The following is a 25,839-nucleotide window of genomic DNA, read 5'->3' as shown; positions in this document are numbered from 1 at the left end:
CTTCTGAAAGAGAAGGGGACATCTTCTCCAATCTGAGCACCCTGATTTCCTGATCCCCAGCCCAACTTCAAATATGAGACAATTAAGGCAGATCTCTTCACTTAATGCAACATGTTTTGCCTTTCTTTTTCTTAAATAGCCGCTGTGGTTGTAACATGCTGTAATCCAAACCGCAAAATAAACAAGAGTATGGTTCTTTACCCCCTGCCCCCTCGCCTTTTCTTAAAAACGATGGAAAGGTTCCATTTACCCAACATGGTTTCCAAAGTTTTGAGAGTGGGAGGCATCAGAGGTCTCAAATGTTGAACATGTCTTATTCAAAGGCAGGATTGTTTTTAAATAAGACAATACTTCTGCCTGTCTTATTCAAAGATTCCTCTTCTTCTCTAGGTCCTCTGAAAGCAGACGGCTTTGCTGAGAAGAGGCCATTGCTGGGGGTCTGCAAGAGCGCAGGCTCTTCAGGGTGAGTTGATAAATCATCATAGAGCTGGCAGCATTTCTTCACTAATCTCTGTATTCTTAATGCTTTGTATATTAAAGCTCACTTTAAAAACTGCAAATCTGTGGTTAATGAGTTTTATCTAATATAAGAAATGATAAAAATATTGTATATTGTAATTTTTCGCAAACATTTCCATTTTGCCCTCATCGTTGCTTCATAAATGATGACAGTGAAGTTCATAGTGAGTGGATTTGTAAAGCTGAGTTGATGGTAAATGATACAACGGCTTCTAATTGTACAGCCAAAATGCCAAAGCCATTCATAGACATATTCACATGGTGATGAGCCCTGAGACAAAAAGGTGATTTGAAACAAAATGCCCAACTTCTTCTGGGTTGGACCATGGTTCACAGAGACCTTTATTTCTAGATGATGATGACTGAGCTCTGGATATCTGTCCAGTCAGCAGTCTTCCCCACGATTATGTAAGTCTACGGACCCAGATTGTGAGACCTTTGAACGGCTCAGAAAATCTTTGCAGGTGTTTTGAGTAAAGTAGCTAAATAGGGTACGATACAATGAGGTTTCATTAATGATATTTTTTACGGTGTTTAAATTTTCTGAGACGTTGAAATATGGGTTTTGGTTCTCCGTAAACCATAATTATCAAATTTACAACAAAACAAAGGGGTGACATACGTCACTCCATGTGGTGGTTCTGTATAATATGAGTTTCACTTTCTGAGATGACTGGAAAGAAATAGAAAATTTTTTGAGATGAACAAGAATTTTATTTTTTGTGGTGTTTTAAGATGCAACAAATGAAAACTGTATTAGCATTTGTTGTGGACAGGCGTAGTGGGGATCACGTGATGTTGTCAGTGATTATAGATCAGCTGTTGCTCACCTGGGTGATCTTAGTGAGTGGGTGATGGGGGAAGGTTTACTTTTTGCTGACCGCATCAATTTAGCACATTTTGTCTTTATTCACTGTTTTTTCTACGGATCCGTTTTATGCTGTGTGGACACTGTGAAGTTTTGGATATTGACAAAATAAATCAACTTAAATGCAACTTGGATTGCGTTTTTGATCAGCTGGCGCGTCAACAAAGATTCCCCTATTCAGCCGCTCGGCGACCTGGTTTGACAGTCGCTAATAGCATTGGTGAGAGCTTTTAGATTGAACACTTAACATGCAAACAAGTAAAAATGAGGGAGTGATGTGGAATAGCAAATGTGACTCATTGACTTTTTTGTGGCACTATGGTTGGAATTTGAATGGTACCTGGGGCTGATGTAAGTTCTCAGTTCATAGCTCTTTTACAACTGTGAATATAATGTCTTGGTTTTGTGAAATAAGTGAATTTTACTAAATGTCATTGCTTCCTAAACTCACTTTTTATATAGAATCAGTCAATAACTTCCCCTGACCTCTTCTTTGACTTACTGCTGCAGTGCAACACTAAATTGAGCTTAATATATAATCTCCAGGAAATGAAATAAGGAAGTCTGTCTTCAGCTGAGTCTTGACGGAGACCACCTTCTTGATGTTTTCCAGAATCTGCTTCTTCTGTCTTTCTGACGCTGTCGCCATTGCTTCTGCTTTCCCTATGTCCTCACTGACATTGAGACATGTTGCACTTTGACGGTTTGGCGAATCACCCAGGCGTTGCTTGCCACTAATGCTGAAAACATGCAGTACGTTGAAAAGCAGAAACCCTGACCTCTGGGTGGATGACATCGTCCGGTTCTTCCTCCTGGAGAAGTGCTTGGTAAATAACACTCTGGTAAGACGCAAGAAGGAAAAAGGCTTCCGGGTGCGGCGGAGTACTTTCCGTACAGCCTGTTCATAAACTTACTACAGTCCTCACACAATTTTTTTTCTATATAATCATTTCGAAATAACAGCTTTTGTTAACCACCAAAAAGGACGCCATCCTGACACTTAAATGGAAAACAGATTGGAGTCTTGGCCGCTGTTGCTGTGCTGGTTTCGAAGTTGGTTCAGTCAGCTCGAGGCTTAGATTACAAGATTTGCAAATTAAAGGAAAACGAGAGAGAGGGGAAAAAAGCATGTGCTGAAGGCCTGCACTTGTGGATTTGCAGCCAGGCACACTCAACATAATTTTATCAATGGAAAGGATTGTGCATAAGTCCAAACAATGTATAGTTGCAGTGATTTTGCCTGATAGTAAAGTTATGTATGGGTCCTTTTGTAACAATGGCAACAGTACCTTTGGATTTAGTAATCAATGCAGGTGCAGTGTTTATTGGCTATGACTGCTCATACTACTGGACAAGATGCAGTGTACCAGGCCAGGTATTGTTCTTCCAGTCAAGCTTAAATTTGGCTATATTGGCTCTATTTTTGTTTTTTAAAACACACTCTTATCAGGTGAAAAGTCAGCTATGAAGAACCAAGCTTTGTTTTCTGGTCTTTGGAAATTTCAGATTCCATCTCCCTACTTTGCAGCATTTCCAACCGTGTAGAGGACATGGCTCTCTTTTCACGCAACAACATTCTTTTTAACAATCTGGATTCTCTGGATTGCTTTTTCAACTGCAGTAGCTACACATTCATACATTCATTTTCCTGGACCAGTCAGCTCTAAGAAGTCTTAGTTTTTCTTTCCTCTGCACTGTACCATTACAACGTACTCTATGCATCATAGTTTTTAATTGTATTTTTTTTTACTTTTAGGGAAACTCCTGATGACCGGGAAGTTTTGCAGCCACTGTTGACTGTTGTCTTCCCTATGACTCAAAGTAAATTCATTCTTCTTTCAGGATTTTTTGACACTAGGAAGAAGTCTCCAAACCCCATTTGTAACAAAATTTGGTTTGTGTTAATGAGTAACTTTTTCTTTTGATTAACAACTTTTTTTCTTCCACTAAATAGAAGGAAAACAATATTTTGTTCTCACTCATGCTCATGTAGCTATCTGAATTCAATGACTTTTGTCAGGTGAAGAATTTATTTGTTGTTATAGCTCCTTTCCTTTTTTTATCCTGTAAAAGGAAGCTTGGGGCTTGTCTAGGTGGTTTTGCAGTGAAAGGCTGGATCCACATGCATCAGACAAACTCACTAATTGATACACACTGCCCTTCTGCAGTGTTTTTGGCTGATTTTCAGTGATGATGCTTGTATTATGAATAGTTTTCTCATGTCTACGTAGCAGAATTTTCCATTATTTTAAATGGCAAACCGATATTTTCTCTTTCCTGATGTAACTAGATCTTTTTGGTGCATATTGAGGTATGGGGTTGAATAGAATTATTTTCAGCTCTGTTTCATTTGGTTGTCTGTTGCTACACATGGCAACTCTGAATCTCTCCCTTTGCTCTCAGCTACAGCTTTTCCCTGTCAGCAAATCTCATTGCTCAGTCTAGTTAGCACAGCCACTAAGTTAGCACAGCCACCTAAAATGGCTGTGCTATTTTAATAAATATGGATAAACGGTTTTCCTGTAATGGTAAATTGTTTTTCTCCCATTAACACATTGAGCAGCAAAAGCATGAGATTGAGTGACATCGCCAAGATCCTTCTCTTGGCTCTGATTGCTTGGTTTTGGTTGGGATTTGTGCATTTCTTCAGATGGCAATAGTAGCTCAGGGAGGCAGTGGAGGAGATTATAACATGGTGACGGTTTTAACAAATGTGAATATGTTTTAATAGCCACTTTCACACATATTCTGTGTGAAAGTTAGATACTGCAGCTTTCATGACTTTCAGTGTCTTGTATGAATTGTAAGAATTGATATGGAATTTCAACATGTTACGATGTAATGCCAGCTTTTTCTGCTATGTTTGCATTTGCACACACAAACTTCACACCTACCTCCATTCTCACTAATAAAGACAGCCATGTATTTGTGTGATTGTGGCCCCTCACAGAAAGGGCTGGAAAAAGGGTGTAAAACTTGACTCCACATTCATTTTCTAAGATATTTAATTTTTAAGTATTTGTTTAATCTAGTGGCTTTTATTTCCTTTTTCCACAGTAGATTAGCGTAAAGAGGACAATGGGAGAGGAGGAAGACATGCAGCAAATGTCAAGAGGCTGGGATTTTACTTCCTGAACATTTATATTGAAATCTAACTGGAACATTATCATAAAAACTCTGGATCATAATTTAATTGTTGCAAGCATCAAATTCCACTTACCCTCCTTAAACACTTTTGATGGCAAAAAGCTTGCTGTAGCATTAACCCTTGTCATTCAGTTCATTTTCATGACAGGTTTTGCTGTGTTTACTACATGTACAATTCTTCTAAAATGTATTAAGCAGAAATCATCATGCATTTGAACGAAATGAGCCACCAGATTAAGGAGATTTAGCTAAGTGATGTTTTCTATCCACCATGAGGATGTGTTGTTTCTGACTGTCATGTTGTGACCCCACACACAAGTCTTGGTTTGTATCTATCATCAGCTAAGGCAAAGTATCCTTACTATTTATACTGTATTATATTCATATTGGGATTATGTTTAGATGTTTAAAGTAGTATTGATGATCATTTTAGTTCTTTGGATGACTGGTATTCAGAAAGAATGTCAACCCTGTCACTTAATGGATCCAGAGGAGTTGGTCTTCAGAGTTTGGCTTCGGTTTTTGAACATAGCTTTGTTTTCCTCTGAAAACATTAGTCTCAGATCATTTTAGGTCCTTTTTAAACCATCAGTGTTCCAATGCCCCGAACATTCAAAAACACACACTTGTTCAGTGCACAGGCAGGGTTGCAGGTCTCCAGTTTCACTCTGGAGTGGTTTATTTTGACTTGCATGTCTGTTTTATGTCTGTCGAAAATGTGTTCTGCCTCACCAGTTTTCCCCCTTCAAATAGGAAGTCAGATTAAACTCGGTAGTGCTGGAAGTGGTGCGTATAAACACACCTGACAAACTGAATGATTTGTAATGACTTTTCAAATCATTACCCCAAACCTCATGCCCTAAACCAAGCCCCTCTGGTCAAATTAGTTAATATTTTATTGTATTAATGTTTTATTTTTAAAGTTTTCTTAGCCGTGCAAAAGGCATTTTCAGCTACGGTTTGGCCACATACTTTTTCTTTTCTAGGGACTTAATTTCTCTCTAAGAACTTTAACTATCTGAAAATCATGTTATCCCTTACAATGCATTGAGGCTGAATATTATTGTTCCTTACTCTCAAACATCACTAAATCAATTTTAATGTGTGGTTTAATGGTTATTAGATGTCATTCTTAGTCCCTCTTCACAAGCAAAAAAGAAAATAACATCATATTTATTAGTTTAAAACATAAAGTCACATGAATACACAGCAGAGGGATTCAAAAATACTGCAATGTCTGTCTCTATTCATTTATTGATTGATTCATATTTACAAAGTTTGTTCAATTTTCAAACTTTAGTTTGTTAGCAAGCATTTCTATAAACATACTTTAAATGTTAAAAGTTTACTAATTTAAAACAATTACGGGATATGACATGGAGTGTATTTTTTGGTACTATGTTTCAGTACTTCGTCAAAATATTAAATGCATTTTGAATACCTTGATGTGAGCTGATTTATTTATTTATTTGCCTCGACCAAAAAATTACACATGAGCTGCTTGTGTCAAAAGCTGCATTTCCATTAACAATAAAATTTTACAAATTGAAATTCCGGAAATAAATAATCTTGATTGAAATACATCAATTTCAAAAAACATATTTTTCAGTAAAATGTTTTTGCCTGAGGATAAAGCGTTTTTTCAGACATATCGAAACACTTTTTACATCACACGAGTCACATAATCTACAGCCGGATATTACTACTGGCAAAAAGGACGCAGAAGACTACAGGAAGTGATAGGAGGATGATGGCTTGTCAATATTTACTTTTTCTGTTTGAGCAGTTATTGTGCTGTGTAACTGTGGTAACAAGGTGTTTTGTTTTTTAAAGCCAACAGCAACCGATTAGCATCTAAAACTTGAATAATTTCTGAACTGTGACCCCCAAAACCCAGAGGAATTGAAGTAGAGGCCTCATGAATGCAGAGTAGAACCAAAAAGCTAAGAAAGTAAAAGGATATTCAAATCATTTCTTCCATTAATCACAATGGGCAAGGATCCGGTCTCCAAAGCCAACGTATCTCTACCTGATTTCCAACCAAATGGACAAACAGAGATTTAAAGAGCAGCATCAAAAACAAAGGAGGAGGATTAGAAGAATTGCCAACAATGGATGATGTCATCCAGAACATCTTACTGTGGAAAATCATCTCTACTGACTGGATATTGAGCTGTTAGCATGGGATGAAATTCATGACAGTCCAACAGTGACTTCAGTCAGAAGCCTCTACAGATTGGTCCCAAGGCTGACCGTCACTGAAGATCCTTTTTGAAGATTCTTGGATGATATGAGTTTAATTTCCACATGGGATAAATAAGGTGTTTTTAACTGATTTTGAATTAAATTAGATAGTGATTTAGTTGACAGTTTTTGGTAGATTCAATGTTCCTCTAATGAGTCGTAATCCTGTGAGGGAAATGGCCGACTTGAGAGTTTGTTGGATGAGCGTCATTAAAGCTGGCTGTAATCAGGAAGAAGACTTTTCCTGTGCTCCACGTCCGTCATTGGCCTCTTGCTGTCAGGATAAATACTGTGCTAAAATACATTAACTAAAGAGGACGACGGTGTTAAAGATTCACTTTCGTGAGTACAGTCATGGTGCACAGTTAAATGAAATTGCTTTTAGAATAGCTTTGTTTAATATCCTGGAAAGAAATATTATTTGGAAAGAACTTAAACAAATTCAAGGGTTGACTGTACAACCACAGAATGTCGTTATGCACCAGAAAAACTGACATTTTTACACTTGTAAATAGAACTTTTGCAAGAGAAAGGACTTCTCTGGGAGCATATGTTTCTGTGTCATGTGGTTTCACTTAGGTTTGACAGAAAACTGGCAGACTTCGCTAAGATGGCTAAAATTGGATCTAATGCAAGCTGTGGTTTTTGTAATGAATATTAATATCCACCTGGCTGCTGTCAAAAAATGAATCGGCTCAGTTTAAGAACTGTGATTACATACATTTTTATGTTCTTGTTTTTGAAACTTCTACACTAGTTACTTTGACATCATGGTGCTAGTGTTGCTTTCTTTTTGGCCATCATTTGTGTAATGAGTAACATGTTTCACTCAAATTCTTTGGCATTTATATCTGTTTCACAGGCTACTGTAAGTAAAGGGTCATGAAGGTCAAAAACAAAGGATATTTGTCTTTGGCAGCCTCCATTGCTGTGGTTGAACTTTTTACCTTCGTAATTAAGGTAGTGCCTGTAGCATGCCACAATAACTGTGGCCCCCGGGCCCTCGGCAGTCTGCTGTGTTGAATCAGAAGAGTTTCAGATGAAATGAAAGTAGGACTTCAGAATGAGTGGGTAAAGAAAGAACCTTGTTGTTTCTTTACAAGTTGTTATGGAAATGACTCACAGAAGATAGGGTTTTGAGGTGTTTATAAAAATGTTATGTGGTTACTGTGTCTTGTCTTGACAAGTAACCTTGTGCGGTTACTTGACAAGGCATTCGTACTTCTTTGACTTTTTCACATTTTGTCAAAAAATGAGAAAATTGATGGTTATTTCTTTGGAATTATATTTTTGCTGAAACATGTCTGAAATAGTTACACACATTTATATTCAGCCTCCCTGAGTTAAAACGTTTTGTTGCAACTGCAGTTTCAGTTGTTTTGGGTTCTTTGGGTTTTGCCTATTTTTTGTTCACAAAGAGCTCACATTGGTTGCAGCCAATGTCTCCACAACCAAATTGTGGTTGTGAATCATAATTTTCAAGTTTTCTCAATTAGATTTTGTTTTGGACTTTCATTAGACCTTTAAAGTATGTTTAATTTAAACCATTCCAATAATAATGATAATTTCCCCATCATTCTGACTCTTAACTAAAACATCCCCACAGAAGGATGCTGCCACTGCCGAGTTTTTAACAGTGGAGTTCTGCGTGATGCGTTTGGTTTTTGGTCAAAGCCAAATAAATAATCAAAGTATTAAAGATGTTTTATTTTGACAAACCAAAACCTCAGATTAACATTCATATGTTCCTTCTCTGCCTGCTTAGCAAATACACAATGCAGCTGGTAGTGAACGGGAGGAGCAGCATGTCACATTTTTTTCACATTTTTATTTGGAAAAGTTACATTTATTAAGTAAACATTGATGCAAAATGTTTTATGTTTGAGATTCCATTATCCATAGGTCCTGACAGTTCTATCAATTTCATGTGAACATGTTTTATTTAATCCTATATTTGTTATGGCATCCTCTAAAATGTGATAATCCTTGGTCATTGTTGGGTAATGTGCCTGGAAACCATAAACTCCTGAGGATGTTGTTGTTTACAGAAAAATCCTATGTTGATTGAATTTCTTTTATTTTTAATTGTTAGCTTGGTAGATTAAGCTGATGAAAAAGGCCAAAGTTATGCCTTCTGTCAGTGATATTAGGTCTCCAGTTGGAACAGCCTATCTTTTCTATATAGAATTTCTTTGGTTTCAAATGTTAGTTTTTCTATTTGCCAAACTGTCAGGCATCCTTTATTCATAGAATTTTCTACTTTGCCAAAACTCTGTGGAATTTTTAGTGCTTGTTAAATAAATATCAATACAACATTGTCAGTGTTCTGGCTCATATAGGTTTAATGCATAATTTAAGGGAAATATCATTCCTCAGAAATCGTGGAGTGTTGGAGTTCTGTCTCTCTGTAAACCCAGCAACAAGATCCAAAAGTGAACTTGTGTTAGTATAACGTTTCCACATCATGTAATCGCCACATGTATTTAGGGACCTTGTAAAACTTTGCACCAGTAGGAAATGTGGTAACATCCTTTCCCTGTAAATGAAATTACTTGCCTAGTTTTTAATTCCTTTCTAGGGCTTCCATTTCCTTATTTCCATATCCACATGGAGTCTTGTGGTTTCAAGCACTTGGTTTAGGTAATGTTTGTATAAAAATGTGTTCAGATTGCCTTAGCCTCATGGAATAAGATCAGCACTGATGTAAAAACAAATAAAAAAAATCACTCCATTCATTTCAAGGTGGAAATAAAAAGAGTAGATTGATAATAAGATGACTATAAATTGGCTTAGTAGTCCTGAATTGCCCTTATTAAGAACTTAGCAGTGAATACATCATTTTTGCCATTTCAAATTTTCATTATCATTTCATTGAATTATTATTGAGATGTATTCAGTGCTGCAATCATATGCATTTTAATCCAAAAATTGAAAAAAAAAATCTTGCTATTCATGAAAATGATTCCATTTTGGATTGTTTGTGGAACAAACTTTAGGGAGAAAATAGTTGCATTCAAACTAACCTGTTTCCATTAAGTTTAGGTGTCCCTACATGAAACATTTTAAATGTGTTACTTGTAGGAAATATATTACTTGCAGGGCCAACATTACATGACATGTTTGATAATGAACCTGAATTATATTATTAATTCAGTGGAGTCTTGGAATTCACAGGGATTAGGAAGCACAACCTCCTAAGAATTTGAAATCTCTGAATAACCCCTCTAAAAATGCTCAAAACTGCCAATTTTAGATAGGTCAAACATAAAATATAGTTTAGTATGCATTAGGATGCACTGTGGAAACATATAGAGGTCTTCCTTATGTCTTCTCATGGGGGTACAGCTAGTCAGTGACAAGAAAAGTGAATGGCACTCATGGATTGGCTGCTTTGCAAATGCTGGCCACTAGAGTAAAAAGCAGCATTACGCCTTGGTATTTCATATTCCTAAGTTGCATTATCTTTTAAACATTTTTTATATGCTCTTTGGAAAAATCTGCAAATCGGCAGGATTTGAAAAATTAGATTGAAATCCTGGGACATTTGTGAGACTTCCATAGAATGTTTTCTACCATTCTCTTACATTTGTCTTTGTTTTTTTATTAAGTGGAGCTCAAATATGAGGGATTTTTTACATTCAGGCAACTTCACTACATATTCTTCACTGAGCAACTTTGTCCTCACATTTGAAAACTTCACTTACTGTCTTTCACTTGTAGTTTATGATATGGCAGACTCTGTTTTCTTTTATGTGCTAGATCTAATTCTAGTACATAAAATGACTAAATCTAAATAATGATGCAATTGAAACTGAAAGAAAGTAAATGGAAGGAGCACTTTTTGAATCAAAGTCATTGGCAATAATCTCCCCTTACAGATATTCACCAGAAGTATGAATACGAAAGGCAGCTTATTAAATAAATAGGGTTCTTTCTTTGCAACTTGAACATGTTTTTGTGTATTCTGTGTCTTGGAGGCCTGCAGTTTGATCTTTAGTTCCTGAAGTGTTTTTATTTGCTGTCAAATGTAGTAAATGGGTCTAGGTTTCTCTCTGCCATGCACTGCATTTTGAATGCTTTCAAACCCAAGAGCCAGTTTGAGTAATAGTAATTGACACATTGATCTAATAGGGCCATCATAATAGGCCTGTTACTGAGCTGGGCAATGGTGCTCGGCGTCACCTTAACATGTGCAAGGACTGACATCCCGCCATGATCCATAATGATAATTGTGATTTAGCCTTGCTTTCAACCAACGCCCCAATGTCCCAGCATCAGGAAATCATATTATATCTGACCCCGCACTGCCTCCATTAGAACTGAGCCATTTGTTAAAATACTGCTAAAACAAAACAATTGAACTCTGTGCCATTTTGATTCTATAACAGTGGGTTATCACTGTCCCTTTGAATCAACCCAAAAGGACCATTTTTCAGCATATAGCTTTGAATTGGATAGATTGGACTCTGATAATGCTGAAATCGATGTTGCAGCCACCTGAAAGTAAATTATTGTTGGGAAGAAATTCAGTATTAATCTTAATGCTTTTAGTCTTGACTGGTAGGGGTAAGTGTAAGTCAGGACCTTTGAAATGTTGACGAAGATGTCAACCATTAAAAAGGAAGAATTGATTCAGGGATTGTTTGAGTCATCTTTCAGTGGCATCTCGTCTTTTTTTTGTTGACAAAATATTCCTGCAGAACGAAGCAAATTATTAATTTTTTCTTTCCAGTATAACAACCTCACACTGATGAATGCACTGTAATGATGCAGTTTGGGAATAGTATTAGATTTCTTTGTTTAGATTTTTTTTATAGATCCAAATTCTTCATTGCTGTTCAGCCAGCAGCTTTAAACATCGCCTTTGCACACACTACTTTTCATCAATTTTGATGTAAGCATATTAGCTTTACCAGTGGAGACATTTGTCTCGTCTAATTTATCTGAACTTTTAATTGGACTGTAATAAGGAGTGTTTATTTGTAGTGACATTGAGTTTTTTAGTGTCATCTCCAAAAACACATTTGAAAGAATCACAGTTTTATGCTGTCCTTACACTGACTCCAGCAGACACTCAAAGGTTTCAGGATCTGAGAACTCTTTGCAGCACCAGTTTAAAAATGGCAAGAATTCACATTAGGCACTTAGATCTGAAGAAGGTTCTAATTACAGCTTTAAAATGCAAAAAGAACAAATGGGAGTCAGACCCAAAAGAAGAATGATGAAGCATTCATTGCAAACAACTGTTAGATTGAAATAGGCTGTTCTCAACTGATTACCAGTTTCAGACCCCAGCAATTAAAAGCCCAAATTTTGGCAAAAAGTGGGATTTTGTGTCTTTTCTGTCATGACATGAGGATCCATGTAGATTAGGGCTGTTACCATGTTCACGCATATGTTTAATCTAACGCTACAATGTGTTAATATAGCACAATGCAGTAGTGGAGGAGGGTTATTTAGTTAAAAGCATGCATTCAACAATCCAGAGTTGCAAACGCGAGTGAAAGCTGAGTGAAGAGAGCCAGACTCGTGTGCTGAGCAGCAAATTTTGCTTTAAACAAAACCAACATGTTTAAAGTTGTGAACATGAGGCACTCATGTTCACATGAGCACCTTTCATGTGAACATCCCACATTTGAATCCTGTCCTTGGACAACTCTTCTTCTTACTTCTATGGCTCACAGCTACAACGCAGCAGCTGTTTTTTCTGATGTCGTGCACAGATTTTGATTATAAATTCCCCATAAAAGATGCAGAATGTCCAATCTCAGTGATTGCTGGAACACTTTAGTGTGCTTTGATCTTTTTTGTTATTTTTAAGATTTGATCATTGGCTTCCAAATGTCCAAGAAGTGTCCCTGCTGAGACTATTAAAGAGTCCACTCAGTATGTATAAGCAGAATAAATGGATTGTTGAAAGAAAGCACTCTGATTCAAGGTTTAAAAACAAAAGCATCTTTTTTCTTCATTCGGTTGTTCTCAGCCAGCGCGGCACCACAGGCCTCACCAAGGGTGACAGAGGACAGAATACCAGTGGAAGCTTTTCTCACAAAGGAAGGGAAGGGGCACTGGGGATCTGGGCTAACTGTGGTGGTGGGGTCTTTCTTGATTAAGATTTATGTCCACATTTGTTCTTTGCCAGCAGCCACTGCCTGCTGGTGGAGAAGCTTGCTCATGCAACTCATTTCTTAGCCGTGATGATTGAAAGACTTTTCCTAAATGTGTTTTATGTCAAAGCATTTCCTTTCCTTTTGGGCCTCATGTCTCACTCTCACTTTGAATTTCTCCTAAGGATTAGAGCAGCGGGATGTGGTGGAAACAAATACTGTATTGAGCATATTTTATCCTTCAAATGTAAGCTTCATTCTGTCTGTGAGTGTATAATCCTAGTGTACATTTATCCAAAACATACTGATCTGTGAAGAAGTACTATTCTATGTAAAGCTTATATATATATATATATATATATATATATATTATATATATATATATATATATTATATATATATATATTATATATATGGTATTTCTTAAGATACATTTCATCCAATCTGCAAACAAGAGAAGAAGTTGTGTTGATTTTCTGCAGTGTTTTAGAATTGCATAGGGTTGTGATTAGAGCTACTGCAGTTCAGACTGTTAATAAAGGTACCGCAGCAGTTTTTTTTTTGCTTTACATATTCCCATTGTCTCTCTGAAGCAGACGGGCAGACAGACATTCAAAGTGGAGCAGCAAAAGTCAAGTCAGAGTTCATCTATATAGCATATTTATAGATGAACTCTATAAATATGCTATATTTATAGAATAAATATAGCATGTTTATGCTATAAATACCATAAATATGCGTGGTCTTCAGTGGTGCTGAAGACCAATGTGCTTCAGAACAATCACAACGTCACAGATAGAGAAATGACAAACATAAAATAAAATAAAAATAAAATGAAAGCAAATAGATGTAAGTGCTGATATCGTTCAGTACATGTTACTGTGAAATATTGTCTCTGCTGCCTGGATAGTAAACTGCTACTTTGTCATGGCATCCAAAGCACCAGTCAGGAGCCTCTTCAGATTTGTTACAAGAATAACGCATACCGGACATCCTTCCTGCTCACAGCATCACCACCCACGACAACTTATACTTTAATAATATGATTTGTAAAAACCATTTGATAGAAATATGTTACCTTGGAATCTCTCCTTGAATTGTACAAACTGGAATAATGAGCCAATTAAGCAAAAAAAAATATATATATATATTCAAATCAAACAGCCATTGTGCTATTTCTAATTCATCTGAATATTATGGCACAACTACAAATTAATATTCCTTCACTTCATGACCCAACTTTGTCAACTAAAGATTGGTCCTTAACAATTTTCAGATGGTAAATATTAAAATGATATTTGCTGTATAAGCTTATCATGTGTCTCTGTGTTTTCAGGACCAGCCCACCTTATTGTTGTGCTGACTTGTATTCTTTACGGACAGGCGAAATGGTTAAATCCATTCAGTTCAAGACACCGATCTATGAGCTCCACTGCAACAAACAGTAAGTCTCCTAAAAATAGTTTTCTCTCTTAACATTTTCCAGAGCATCATCTTTCTTTCTTTTGGTAGTATTCTTGTGGTGAGCCTTCAAGAGAAAATTGCAGCCTTTGACAGCTGCACCTTCACCAAGAAGTTCTTCGTTACAAGTAAGGATTCTTATAGTTTGAATGTTTCATGAGTAAATTATGTCCTCTACATTAATTCTTTTTGTGCAAAATGTTCTCTCTTACATTTGTAATTGATGACAATTTCCAGTTTCAATTACAAACTTTTTTTCAATTAAGTACTGATACAGTATTGTTGGCTGATACTGATTTTAGAGGAAAGTTTTCTTTGTATTAATTCAAATGTTTTATCTTAATTAATCAATGTGGCTTATTAATTTGAATTGGATAAATGATTAATGTCAGACAGAATACACCTCAGCTGCCCTGGTTACTTAAAAAAACACACACACAAAAAAAATAAAACATTTTTGGCCTTAAAGTTCAGCTGAATTAGATCATAAAGACTGTGAGTGTAATCTTTTTTGTCAGAAAAACATAATTAATTCTTGTGATTCCCAAATGGTGTATGAGTATGTTTCAGATTATTTTAGTTTTGGAGGGCTGCCGATCTACTGTATATGGGCTTTAGATTATTAGTAGATTGATTTTTTTATTTTTTGTAATTTCTTTATATTTTTTATTCAGGACAGATCAAATGTTGAAAGGTTGAAATATTTTTTGAAATATTCCCTAAATATCTTGCTAATCAACCATAATGGAGTTTCTCCTGAAAATAATCAAAATAAAGGAAAATAAATTAAACACTGGTGTGATACTGTCTAAAGTCACACAAATCACTGATCCCGAACACAATTTAGAACTCTAATGTTGACTTCATTCCAGAAGGCTATGCAAGGGCCAGCATTGTCACTCACTAATGGGTTTTATTGCATTTTAGACTAGAACACCCAGATTTCAAAAATTAGTTGTTTCTTACTTTTCCTTGTTGGTTATTGGCATAACTGCCAATAACCATGTTTTTTCTAAAAACATGTTTTAATACCGTGGCCCTTTGGTGTAAGAGAAGAAAACGGGCATCTTACATGGCACCAAGACTTGGTATAGTGCTGCACTCAAGTCCAGCTTTTCTGAAACATCATCTGAGACCTCACAGTGATTCTGTTTACAGCATTACTCTTTTATCCTGTTTGCTGTACCTTCATGCTCTGCTTAAGGAGGCTGTGAAAGAAAGACCAGACTATTACAAGGCCATCGCTGTCCACTTAAGTCATTGACTGGAGTAAACTGACCTTACCGAGAGGCTTTAATGTGTCTCCTCGTTGTCTGCCTGCCTTCCCTATCAGCGTCTGGGCAACAGGAAACCAAACATGCTCAATAGTTATTAATCGTTTCTGAATGCAGGGGCCTCTTCTTCATAACGTTATTTGGTCTGTTTGGTCCATAAAAGTGGTAAACAAAAGGCCCTGTGATGTTCTGGGATCTGTTTTGGATAAGCCATTCTGCCACTGCGTGTCCACTGCTTCTCTGGAGATATGGTGGTGTTTGTCAAATTTTTTGAAAGCACTTAGTGTTGCGTTTATGCTCATGCTCTTTCTTTGAATCCAAGTGAGCTGGATCTCTTAAGAACGAAGCAGCTACACCATAAATCAATAATTTCCCTTTGTTAGGCAACCTTGTTTTGACCAGTCAACTTGATAATTTTTCTTTGCTTTTTTGAAAATGATTCATCATAGTAATGCTTATTTGTTTTATTTAAGCCACTTCTCACTTCTTTGACTTTTAATTGCTTAACTTTAGATTTGTCTTACACAGTTTGTATTTCTACTTGTCACTATTCTTAAAAAAGTACTGATATTTATGTTTGAAAATATCTTGTTTTTCTCTGGAACTAAATGACCACAAACTTATTTCATAAAAATGCATGTAAAGATGAACTTCCTGTTCATCTGTGCCAGATGCGGAAAACTGTAGTGAAACTGAGCATTGATTGTTGATTCACAGTTTTTTTCCCTTAATGTTAGAAATCAAGCGAGTCACAATTGGCGCTTTGGAGAATATGTATGAAGCGGGGAGTTGTGTTGCAGTCATTGTTGGTTTCATGATGCCAGCAGCTTCAGATTTACACGTGCTAAGTCATCAATAGAGTAAAACTGAAAATGGAATTCCAACTTTCTTTAAAAGTTGCAGAAAAAACTTTCAGTGGGATTTTCTGACTGTTATTAAACCTGCGATGCACATTCTAAGCACAAGCTGTTTCAATGCATATACTAAAGAAAAAATAATATGGAGTACTTGTTTAAAAGAGCTAAATGCTAAATAATAAATTATTTTTATTGTTTGAATCAAAGACCTGCAGAAAAACACATCTACACTTATGTCGCTTTGGAAACAGCCCTAAATTTAAATGTCCTTTTATGACCTTAAGTAAAACTTTATTTTTGTAGCAACTTTCATAGACATAGATCACAAAGTGTTTCACAAAAGCAAGATGATTAAAACAAACCAAAAACAAACAAACAAAAAACACACAGCCTTGTCCTGTTGAACTTTTTGGGAACTTGTGTTCGACTTAAAGATAATGTTATCAGTTTTGAAAAGCTAAATTAAGACTCACCACATTGTCTTAACTTAGGCAGCCTGGTCTAAATTAAGACAATGTACATCATGTTGCTCAGATGTACAGCAACACAACATATTAAACTGTTATTAGTTAATCAAGACAGATACTCGCATGGGGAGTTCTGCTCTATTCATGACTTGGAGTGAGTATCCTAAGCTTCTTTTAATTCCCCCATCATGTCTGCCTCCTCTGCACATTCTGCTCTGTTCTCCACCCAGGATGTCAAACATATGTTATCTCACTGTCTGACTCAATACCACCTCAGCCTTGGCAAGGTTACAAAAAGCCTCACTGGCGTTACCAGCAGCACTTGTGGCTTACCTCAACTACCCCCTCTTTTCCCTCCATATCAGCCCCTTCCCCGCCACACACAGGGGAGAGGGGGGTGTTCCTTCAACTTTCCTGCTGGCTGAGCTGTAAATTGTTCCCCCACACCTATGTGCATGCAGATGAGCTGAATGTGTGTGTGCGCGGGGGTGTGCGTGCGTGTGTGTGTGTGCATGTTGATTGTGGGCTCCAGAAAACATAACCATCTTCTTAACCACGTTAGTTTTCCCATGGTTGTGAATTCAGTTTTACCTCTTCTTATTGGAGCTTTGCTAAAGTTATTTATCTATAGTAATTAAGTGATGCAAATTTTTCTCGACATCTTGCCACAGCATTTCAAGTTGAAGCTTGAGCTTTGATTCGGTCAGTGAAACATCATCATTCTTTGCTTTCTCAGCCATTGGGTTTAATTGTTGCTACTGTGTTTGGGACCTGGTGCTGTGTTACACGAGCCAGTTTAGGCCAAACCTCAGCTGTTAAACTCAGAGTTCATGTCATTTTAAATGACAGCTTTGTCCACACATTTGACTCCCAATTCCAATCTGGAGTTTGGGCTTATCTAGCACTTTCTATGTCCGCCCATAAAGCACCAACTCTTGCGATGAGAAAACTCTTATATGTTGATCCAAACTCTTTGTTATAGCAGAGGAAAGAAGCAAAAAATGCACCTGCATTCTTTCAGGGTTTTTTTTGTCAAAAATCAGTTGATTTTTATATTTTTTTACATTAGCAAGGAAATAATTACTGCACATTTCTAATAACTTGAAAAAAAAAAAGAATTAAAATTTTCTGGGACATATTTACATTGAGTAATACTGCCAACCAAAAATAAGTTATGGAGATAAAAAACAGTTTTATATCTGCTAACAGATGTTTATGCTACTACATAATATATTTATATTGTGATAACACATAAAACCTTTGTATGTTGAACATAATATTTTTATGTAATCTTATGTAAATAAAATTTGTTGATTTGACAGGCACTAAGTACTTGAGCGAAAGACAGAAATTAAGTTAGTTCTACTTTTTGTCATTGTGTGGGGCCGATGTGCACAATAAAACCAAGTAAATGTAAAAAAATGTTTTTTTTTTTCCCTGTGTATGGATGAAACAATAAATTTGGTTAAATAGATTAATAGATGGAAATAAAAAATGTTTCACTGGCCACTCAGACATTTTACCTGTTTTTCTTTTTTTCTTTCAAGTACAAAATCCTACCAGTACAAGCAAATGACATAAAGTATATGATTCTTATCACTATGAAAACCAATTTACTGACAATAAGTTTACGATATATATGTATGTATACAAACTAATTTAACATAACAAAGCCTGGACATCTTGACAGAGGTGTAGTGCAGTAAGTTCATTTGAAGTGATTACTAAGCAAATTTAACCACACAACCCTAACATTCTTGCAATAATTTCTGATGCTGAACAGTTCCACATTTTGGCTACAACTGCCCCAAATAGTAGACAAGATGTGTCTGCATTTTAAAACATTTTTACATGCTATCAGTAGGTGTTTTCTAACTGTTCTATTTGTTGTTCTTATTACGTTTTTCATTAAAATTCATAATTATTCTTATTACTAAAATATCTCAAAACATGTTCATTATCATTTGGCTACTGGCATATGCTAATTTCCACCCCTTTTTGTGATTAAAAGTATTTTGATAATTGACTAAACTAATCAAAAGAACAACAGATTCAGAGCAATAATTAAGCCAAAACTTTACAAAAACATACATTTTGCATTTAAATACTTAAATAGATACTTTTTACTATAAAGCTGTTCCAACCAGAACTCTGAATGTGGCAGTTTTAGCTTCACCTTGTTCAAATTCTGTTCAAAGAAAGACTCTAATTAAGCACCTTTCTCTGTATGTTTGCTCTGACTGATCATTCTTGTGTGTGATTACATGGGTTCTTTTCTCACATCTAACCACTTTTACTTATAGTATAGGTCACATTCGCTTGAATGTGTGTGTGTGTGTGTGTGTGTGTGTGTGTGTGTGTGTGTGTGTGTGTGTGTGTGTGTGTGTGTGTTTGTCTATCCCTAAAGGGACTATAATGTTGGTCAATGAACAAAGGAAGCATCCTCAATTTATTGGGTATCACAGACTCCATTAGGTCATGCTGTGCACCCCCAACAGACACGCAAATATACGTCACCCTCATTAAACTCCCATTTATTCTCCAAATACAGAGACTGCATACAAACACATTAATGACAGTGGGTGTATGTTGATCCTTTGCACTACTAGATGACAAAGTTATTTATCAAAATAACTTTGTCATATTATGTGATTTAATATGTTTACTGTTGTGTTTTTGGTAAAATCGTCTGTTGTGGGTCTTCAGGCTGCTATCCGTGCCCGGGGCCCTGCCTCAATCCAATAGCTCTGGGAAGCCGCTGGCTCGCCTACGCTGAGAACAAGGTGGTCTACACACACACACACACATTCATCATATAACAGAATTGCCTTATCTCAGAGAAACGACATATTTACCCTAAAAATAAAATGCTTTTTATCTGTTTTCTGCTTCTTTAATCTGTCTGGATAAACAACTCATTTTAAGAAGAGTCCACTACAGATGATAACATTTTTGAAAATCAACAGATGTGCAGGCATTGTTAAGTATTTACAAAAACCAGAATGTTCTGCTGGAGGATTCTGCAATACATTTAATGCATAACCGTGTTTTGGTGCTGGGCCACTCAAGTAATTGACAGATGGGACCACTGTTTGTGTGACTGCCTGAGGAGGATTTTCGGAAATGACAAAATGTAGCTTTTTGAACAGTTGGAGCAGGACTGGGGCCGGGCTTTTCAAGGGATGTTGTGTTTGAAATTAAATTAGTGGAGATTGGCTGTTTGGTTTCTCCAGCTCTTTCAGTTTTTTTCCCTTAAGAAAATCAATCTAGCAATGGTTGATAGTCGAACTCAGTAAATTTCTCCAGATTTTCTCATTGTTTACCTCCAGCAGTCTCCTTATTGCTTTGTATGTTTGTCTTTATGGCAGTTAATAAGATGTCACCAGTCTCATGGAGGAGTCTGTGGTGACAACGCACAGTCCTACACAGCTACAGTGATCAATGCTGCTAAAGTAAGCTCACACTTCTCTTCCATCTACCATTGTTTTAATGTAAGAAATTATATAAGCTGCCTGCAGGACAGCTATTTCGTCTCAACTCCACACTTTTTTGCTGATGCTAACTTGTGTTTAGTATTGAAATGAACAGATTCAGTTATTACTAATTTAAAGGTATTGGACCTTTGTGAAAAATGATCAATGTGTGCAGTGCTATCAGGTTTTCATTTCTCCTCAGCAAGTGCCACCAGTATTTTGTTTAGCTTCCATATCCCATATTTTTACCTTCTTACAATAATGGCCTAAAAAAGAACTTCTTATAAATAGGCAATTATTTTAAGAAGATGATATAAAGAAAATATCCTCTCAGCATGATTCTCCCACTACCATGTTGGAGATTGTGTTTTGAGGGTGATGTGAGGCACTGCACATAGGTTTTACATGCAGACATGTTACCTATGACCTTTACATTGCTCATGGTGAACTTTAACTTGGAATTGACCTGACGCTGGCTCTGCCAGTATTGATGGTAAGTTGAACAGAAAGGGTTGAGCTTGTCACATGCTGATATCAGACGGATGTATTTAGCCACAGATGCATCGTTTGCTACAAATGATCTAGAGTTCGCCAAAAGATAGATGTCATTGCATGTTAAGCAACAAAAGCATTATTAACTTTTACAATGGTTTAGGTTTATTTTGTTATTGAAAAATGGAATTGAATGACTTATTTGCATTCTTTATTTTTTCTAAAATTGCATAACATAAGACTATTAGAAAGGCTGTTAGAAAGAGCTTCACACTTTTCCAATTAGGTTATCCAATCATCTGCTTGTGAGAAGAATAGTATAGATTAGATTAGGATAGAATATAATTTATTGATCCACAAGGGGAACTTGCTTATTTGTTGACTAGCTATGTAATCTAAGTGATATATGGTAATTTAAATACACCTTAAATATAAAATAAATAACTTAATGTTGATGTAATCTTAATCTATAAATGTGTCCAAAGAAAATTTAGATCTAAAAACACCCAGATAATCAATTACTATGATAATCGTTAACTGCATCCGAAGTATCAGAATTAAAGAGGATGAAAAGGTTATGCCTCACTCACCTTCCACTTCACACATTTTCACTGCTCTGTGTTGTTTGATTGTATAAAACCCCAATGAAATACAATGAAGTCTACAGTTGTATTAAGACCAAATGTAAATGCATTTTAAAAAGCTTGAATACATTTTGGAGATTATAGTACATAATTGTTTTTCTCACTTTCCACCCATGTTTTAGTAGAGTGATGCATATTGAGAATTTTTCCTTGAATTGATTGGTGCCTGCTTAAAGAAATGTTTTATCATTGGAACTCTGAACTCTTACTTATTCAAACTGTTGAGAGAACAGCCTTTCCAGCTCTGCCTCCACCATCTGTAAATCTATTGACATTGGATCTGCCTAGCTGTTCCTGGCTGACTGGCTCTGAGCTTATGAGACACTTCATCAACCTGCCTGTTTTTTGTTCGCCCTGTAATCTGCTTTTCGCCATTGGTCTTGGTTCACTTGTCTCCACTGGGGAGTGGCTCTAAAATGAGTCACTAACGGCTCACCTCTGATCTTAGGTTAAATGTATTCCTGGCATCATTTAGTCACTGACCAGCATATGCTAATACAATCCCTTGTGGGGATTGTAGTTTGTTTATTTAGTCACAGAGATAAAGATTTATTTTTAGATTAAGTGTATCAAACAGCAAGTGTGTGAATTCTGTAATTACCATAAAAAAGAACAGTGTCATCAGGAGGTTAGCAGGATGTCAGTAGGCTGTTCCATAGCAGGGCTATTGATATGAAGACAGGCATTCTGCACGCGTGCCCTCTCCTCATTTAGAAACATATATCTCAATATGGATGACAAGGTATCTCATTTTGGCTCGTGGCGCGACACGCTGGCTCTGTGTGCTGATGTCCAGAGACAGAGACGCAGAAGGGGGAAGGGGCAACATTAAAGTGTAATGGCTTTTGTTTATAAGAAAGATTAAAGAGAGATAGCCAGAACCATCCAGTTGTTTCTGTCCTGTATGCGCTCTTTGGGCCATACCAAGCCTTTTGCTGATGACTACTTTGCATATGATTTAGAAAGACCTTTTGCACAAATTAGATTGAAATGTGCTCAGATGGCGACATCAGGCTGTTTTTTGTCAACCATCTGACTTAATCGTCTCCCCCGGGCCCCTCCCCCTAACTAAATCAATAGCCCCTGTTTGGACTACCACGAAGAACTCCACAACTGCAGTGATTAGAAAACACATTAGTGTTGATCAATTAGAGGCCAAACGCCTCTCTTAATAATTGATGGCATTTCTTACATTTTACACACGTAAATGCACCCAGGCAGTAGACACTGTTAGTGTGCCTGGCCAAGTGGCAAAGAGAGACAGTAGGTGATCTTCAGACCCAACAAACTGGAGGCGCCATGGTGTATTGACAGGGCCGCCTAGTCTGAATGCTTGATTAGGCTCTCCAGGGCCCCTTTGGCGCTTACACACACGCAGACACTCAGTCACATGCATTGGACTCCATTAGACTAAGACAGTGTAGTACGTGAGATAGACTCCACTTAAGCAGCACTATCCATTTCCCTCAATTGAGCCACAGAGGTGTGTTTGAGCCAGACACCCTGGCTGGACCTTAAGCTGACACAGAGGAGCCCCTCTCACACACGTTGGAGTCTCTTGTGGCGGCAAGACTACAAATAATCAGCACTACAAGTTATCAGTGGAAATCAAGAAAGCATGCTGTATACACCCACACAGATTGTATTTCAAGTATATACCTTGTGCTTCCGAGTTGCGATTTTGTTGTTTTAGAAAAGTAGAGCAAATGGATGCAGAATTAGATTTCTGATTTCTGATGTGTGGATCTGATGAAAATAACTCTTTTTTAAAAACGTTTTTTCAGACTTTGAAAACAGGCCTAACAATGGTGGGCAAAGTTGTGACCCAGCTGGCAGGCACCCTACCGGCAGTCACACCCGACGAAGAGGGGACCCCTCACAGTGCGAGTCACCGCAGCCCCCATAGTCCTGGTGTGATCACCATCATTGACACAGACAATGTTGGCGAAGGACAGGTCAGCTAATGAAACACAGGGTTCTTCACAACACTTGAACTCATGATTTCTGTCATTCCTGCTTATGATTAGTTAATTGTAAATATTATTTGTGTGTGTGTATATATATATATATATATATATATATATATATATATATATATATATATATATATATATATATATATATATATATATATATAACATGTCAATGTATTACTTACCCTTTGCTTGCTTATGTCGACACCAATTAGATCAGTTAGTCACAAACGAAACGTACAACAGAATTGTTAGTGGACTGTGGTCCTTGTACTTGTTCATAACCATTTTTAATTACTTTATTTGTAAATTCCTGATTAGGCTCACCCATTCATCAACCTTTGAAAATAATCTGCTATGTTAACTAAACAACTCTGACAGTCATCTAGAAAAGGTTTAAGATTATATGCAGTGCGTTTTACGGGACCTGAGCCACACTCTAACTTTCTTTGTCAGATCATGGCCCTGACAAACAAATTTTAGAAGATTACCAACTACTAAATGCTTTGGGTCTTAGTCTAATTAGAGAAAAACGTAATATGGATTAAAATCACAGAAGAAGTGGAGGACGAAGATAAGGATAAAGAGTAAGAGGTTAAGGAAAAGGAAAGTCTGTTGAGGTTTCTTGTTCATTATTTTCTGATTCTTTTATTCCTCATTCATCTCCTTAGCCTCCTCCTCTTATTCTCCTATTAGGCCAAGTTCCATGGTGACTGTCACCAGATTTGGGCTGAAAGTCCACCTATTCAGATCACCCAAAAGATAAATTTGCCCTATGAACAAATCTGCCCAATACAGAGCGCAAACTCAAGTTTACCCCTTGACTTACCGCTACATTTACCATGTAGCGGTAAGTTTTTGGGGTCGCTACATGGTTCATATATTTTCTTGTTCTTCTTTTTCAATAGTGCAGACTTAGTCTGATTGGGTGGGAAAGGATTTGAACGAGACTCTTGACTATGGCATTCTAACACATTATTTTATGAAAACTCAATCAGTTATTTAAAAACACACATTTACAACAAATGTCATGTTAGACTAATGAACTTCCAACAATACAAAATGTGCAAGTTATCATGGTGTTTATATCCCACGCATATAAGCACCATGGATTTAGTGACTTCCTACTGTATCTAGATGTAATACCAGAAGGTCTATTTTAGAATTTTACCAGTTAGTCAAAAGTTATCTGTGCAATACTTTGACCTTGCAGCAATCCCTCTTCCTGATCAAGAATGTGGTGACAGTGGAAAGGCTGAGTTTGAGAGGTCATCTGCCATGAGTGACAGGTTTTGGGAAGACCAAACACAAACACAAAACAACCCACAAAAACTACTTCAAGAAGACTTTGTTTTAATAAATAATTTAAATGCTTTGTACAGACCTTGTTATTTGAGGCAAGGTGCAAATGCAGCACTACCCAATGGTGCTTAGTGCTTTTATATTGACACAGTTGGAACTTTACCAGTTGTTGTCTCAATGTCAGATGAAACACTGAACGTTTTTCTGCCTCTTGTTCTCATCAGCTTTACCACATTGTAATTAATCAAAGCGCAGAAGCTGTCATATATTTAATGAGCCGTGGGAGCTTAATACCATTGACACACACACTCACTGCCTCCCCTATGACTCTGTATTCTGCATTTAGTTTGTGTCTTGTACGTCAGACTCAGGCCTTTAAAAGCAAGTCTGCTCTCTGTCACTAAGTGACACACTGTAACTGTACACTAACCATGAAGACTGAGTCAGCCGGTCAACAAAAGTCCAGAAGTTAAATCTCCAGAAGCGGGGGGGGGAATAAGCCAGCACTGAACCAGGATTTCCTTTGGAAATTCTAGATATTTTCGTTTTCTTTAGACTTTGAAATTCCTCATTAGGAGTAGAAAGCTTGTGGGACACCGTCACACTCCCTCCCCTGTGTACCACTCTGTTCTCCACAGGACAGATGTGTTTCAAAGGGCAAAAGCATCTTTCTCTCACAGAACCACCATGTCTGGATTCTCCGTAATAACAGTGAACTGCTTCATGTCAGAGGCATTTTGCTTTTCTTCCTCATCTCCTTTCTTTTATTTTTTTACAACAGACAATTTATTCAACTTTAAGAGCAGCTTTCAGTCATAGTAAAGTGTAATAACAAGATAATATTTGATTTGCGGAAGTAAATTTGTGCATGTTTTTTTTTCCTGTGTTGGTGTTTAAGTATTTTTTGCATAGGATTTTTCAAATGCAGATTAGATTATGAGTTTGCTTTCTTTTCAGAACAGTGGAAGAAGATTTTCTATTAAAGTGTTTCTTTTGTCGAAGAGATGGTGA

General features: G+C 36.7%; 1 protein-coding gene across 4 annotated transcripts in view; it reads left to right on the top strand.

Annotated features, from left to right (window-relative positions):
• Positions 1–25,839, top strand: part of bcas3 (BCAS3 microtubule associated cell migration factor) — a 304,415-nt gene that overhangs the window by 16,036 nt on the left and 262,540 nt on the right. For all 4 annotated transcript variants that reach the window (XM_055045602.1, XM_055045603.1, XM_055045601.1 and 1 more), the window contains exons 7-12: positions 391–463; positions 14,222–14,329; positions 14,398–14,474; positions 19,651–19,727; positions 20,313–20,396; positions 23,338–23,508. In XM_055045602.1, the coding sequence (XP_054901577.1) occupies positions 391–463; positions 14,222–14,329; positions 14,398–14,474; positions 19,651–19,727; positions 20,313–20,396; positions 23,338–23,508 (590 nt within the window). The remainder of the gene's footprint in view (positions 1–390; positions 464–14,221; positions 14,330–14,397; positions 14,475–19,650; positions 19,728–20,312; positions 20,397–23,337; positions 23,509–25,839) is intronic.

Source organism: Poeciliopsis prolifica, unplaced genomic scaffold (genome assembly GCF_027474105.1).
Source record: "Poeciliopsis prolifica strain line A6 unplaced genomic scaffold, Auburn_PproV2 SCAFFOLD022, whole genome shotgun sequence".
Lineage (NCBI taxonomy): Eukaryota > Metazoa > Chordata > Actinopteri > Cyprinodontiformes > Poeciliidae > Poeciliopsis > Poeciliopsis prolifica.
Note: the sequence above shows the minus strand (reverse complement) of the source record. Positions and strands in the feature narration are given on the sequence as shown.